Genomic DNA, 2919 nt, shown 5'->3' with positions numbered 1-2919 from the left:
TCTTGAATTTTGTGATCATTCTAAATGCATTTTAATACTGAATCATGCAGTGAAAGAACACACTCTAAATGCGCACACGCACTAGTCTAGACTTCGCGTAATGTATGCGTGCGCTCTGTAGGGATGTTTTGAATGGTTTTTGCAAAATACTCTATAATGTCAAATCGCACATCGTTAAAACAACAATTACGATATTATCGCAGACGATATATCGCACAACCCTACATCCATCAGGAACGTTGCTTCCAGAAACGAGCTTTGATATTACTGCGAGTTTTTCTGGAAACACGCAGAAGTGTACCTTCTCTCGCAGCGCCTCGGGCGAGGTCCATTTGACGGGCAGCTTGGCCGTGTCCTGAGTGGACGAGGCCTCCTTGGTCAGTCCGAAGTCGCTGACTTTGGCGATGTTATCATCGGACACGAGCACATTACGAGCCGCCAGATCTCTGTGCACGAAGTTATTGGCCTCCAGATACTCCATAGCCTCACAGACGTAACTGCCACACGGACACAAACACACTCGAGATTTACTCGTTTCGATTCCAAAACAAATGAAGTCAAACATTTAGATATCAAACATATTTATTCTGTCTCTTTTTGCAAAACATTTAATTGCTGCTGAATACCATGAACAAAAATCATAAAAACTGGACTCGATTTAGAGCTGTTTGTGTGCAAAATAGAGCTGTTTTTTTTAATGGAGGTTGTAGTTCTCTCACAATTCTGAAGAAAAACATATTAGACAAGTAAACAAAATCTCATGGAATGTATGCATGGAATGATTCAATGACTCACTCAAGATTGACTCGTTTCATTACTGGACGAATCAGTGTTTTTGAATGAATCTCTTGAATGAATGATTCAAAGACAAATACATATTTAAGAGTCCCTTTTTCGCCAGCTAAAAATAAAAGATGCACACACAGGAATTGATAGGTGGAATTGAAATTTTAATTTTACATCAAGTATCCGATTCTGGAATTGATTTTTGATTCCCAAATCTTCTCAAAACCCTGATAGACAGACACACAGCTGACTGACTGATGTGTTTACTCACAGAGAAAACTTGAGCAGACACTCGCCACCCAACACAGTCCGGCCCCGAGAGCGCAGGTAATCCACCAGACTGCCCTGCTCAACACACACACACACACACACACACACACACACAGACACAGACACACACACACACACACAAAATAAACCAGGCGTCTCAGATTGTATCGATTAAACATAATTTCTCAGCATCACTGATTAAATTTCTGCTAAATAACTCTCATAACACATTCAGGTCTTTTTTGCCCTTGAATAGATATATAAAAATGGTTAAAAATGCATAGTTTTTAGTACAGAAATTAACTTTACAAATGCTTTAAGACCCTCAGAATACTTATCATGAATTTAAAAAAAAAAAATTCCAATCATTTTTTTTAAAGATATATAACCATTTTGACAAAATGTTATGCATTTTGTGTGCGGGTCATTTTGATCCGGGTATGTATGGAGCACCATTAGTGTCAAAACACTTTCTGTTAAATTATTTATGAAGTTATATTAGTGCCAAAAACTTTTGTAAAACATATTGTCCCCATATCTCACACACTTTTAGGACTGAATTTTGTTGATGAACATGAATATATATGCCTATTGACAAACCCCTTCAGCATGAAAAATTTATCTATTTTTTTTATCCGAAAGTAAAAGTTTATGCAAGTAAATTTAAATATTTCTTTTTTTGAAAACTTTTCAGAGTAATACTTATGTTTTGTTAGAAAACAATATAGGCTTATATTTTTTTCTAACAATATATTTGGACTGATTTTGAGCAGTCATAATTTCAAAGGAATTTAAAAAATTTTATTCCATTGATTCCAATAGGGTTAATACCGGTAATTCTCAGATTATAAGCCTATGTTTTTATAAATTTCATACAACGATATATGCAAATATAATTTCTCATTAATACTGAATTTTATACACACACACACACATAATATATATATATATATATATACACACTGTATATAGAGCATCATAGTTTTCATGTGAAATTTCAAAGAATTTCTCAATTTTTTCATTAATAAAAGAAGGCTAAATGAAATAAAAACATGTTAATAACATGACAACATTCAAAACTTATTACTTAAAACTTGTTACTCAGTTCACTCAGTAATGAGAAGTTGCTGATCAGATACAATATGAATTTAGTTGAAAAACAGATATAGATAGATATTTTGAAATGTTTCTGCATTACTACTTCCAGCTGCACACAAAAAAATGTAATAGTAAATATGCACGCTTACAACAATATACAACATATTACAATATAAATACAATACAGTAAACATTATGACAATTCATCAACAGTAGATCATAAGCAATCTATGGCATTAATGAGTTCATGATTCAACTTTTAACAGCAAAATTGAGAGAAACGGCACTGACCTTGGCCATGTATTCAGTCACGATGAACAAACTGCCTCGTTCCTCCACGATCACCCCTAATAACTGCACCAGGTTAGTGTGTCTCAGCTGACTGCAACACACACACACGCGCGCGCACACGCGCACACACACACACACACACACACACACGAGTGCACACACACACACACACACACGCACACACGCGCACACACCAGAGACTTGAGTTAAGAGTTAATGTATATCTCTATATAGGCTTTCTTCCGTGATTTCACGTGTCTAAGAAAATGTTTAAAAATCTATAAAAATCATTCTCAATCTTACTCTAGAGCATTGTAAATCTGAAGACTTTTGCTTTCGAGTGCTGTGCATAGGAAAGTGATTTATATTATAGGCCTAATAAAAATATAATTTGCTTATTAATTCACATGCATTATTTTATATACACTGGTGGTTAAAAGTTTGAAATAATTAAGGCTTTTTATTTATTTATTT

General features: G+C 34.6%; 1 protein-coding gene across 2 annotated transcripts in view; it reads right to left on the bottom strand.

Moving 5' to 3' along the window:
- The window catches only part of LOC107712934 (C-terminal Src kinase), a 28643-nt gene that overhangs the window by 1781 nt on the left and 23943 nt on the right, over positions 1-2919 (bottom strand). For both annotated transcript variants that reach the window (XM_016518343.1, XM_016518335.1), the window contains 3 exons: positions 2446-2536; positions 1058-1131; positions 302-497 (listed from right to left, as the gene is read on the bottom strand). In XM_016518343.1, coding sequence (XP_016373829.1) covers positions 302-497; positions 1058-1131; positions 2446-2536 — 361 coding nt within the window. The remainder of the gene's footprint in view (positions 1-301; positions 498-1057; positions 1132-2445; positions 2537-2919) is intronic.

Source organism: Sinocyclocheilus rhinocerous, unplaced genomic scaffold (assembly GCF_001515625.1).
Source record: "Sinocyclocheilus rhinocerous isolate Xijiao unplaced genomic scaffold, SAMN03320098_v1.1 scaffold1093, whole genome shotgun sequence".
Classification (NCBI taxonomy): domain Eukaryota; kingdom Metazoa; phylum Chordata; class Actinopteri; order Cypriniformes; family Cyprinidae; genus Sinocyclocheilus; species Sinocyclocheilus rhinocerous.
Note: the sequence above shows the minus strand (reverse complement) of the source record. Positions and strands in the feature narration are given on the sequence as shown.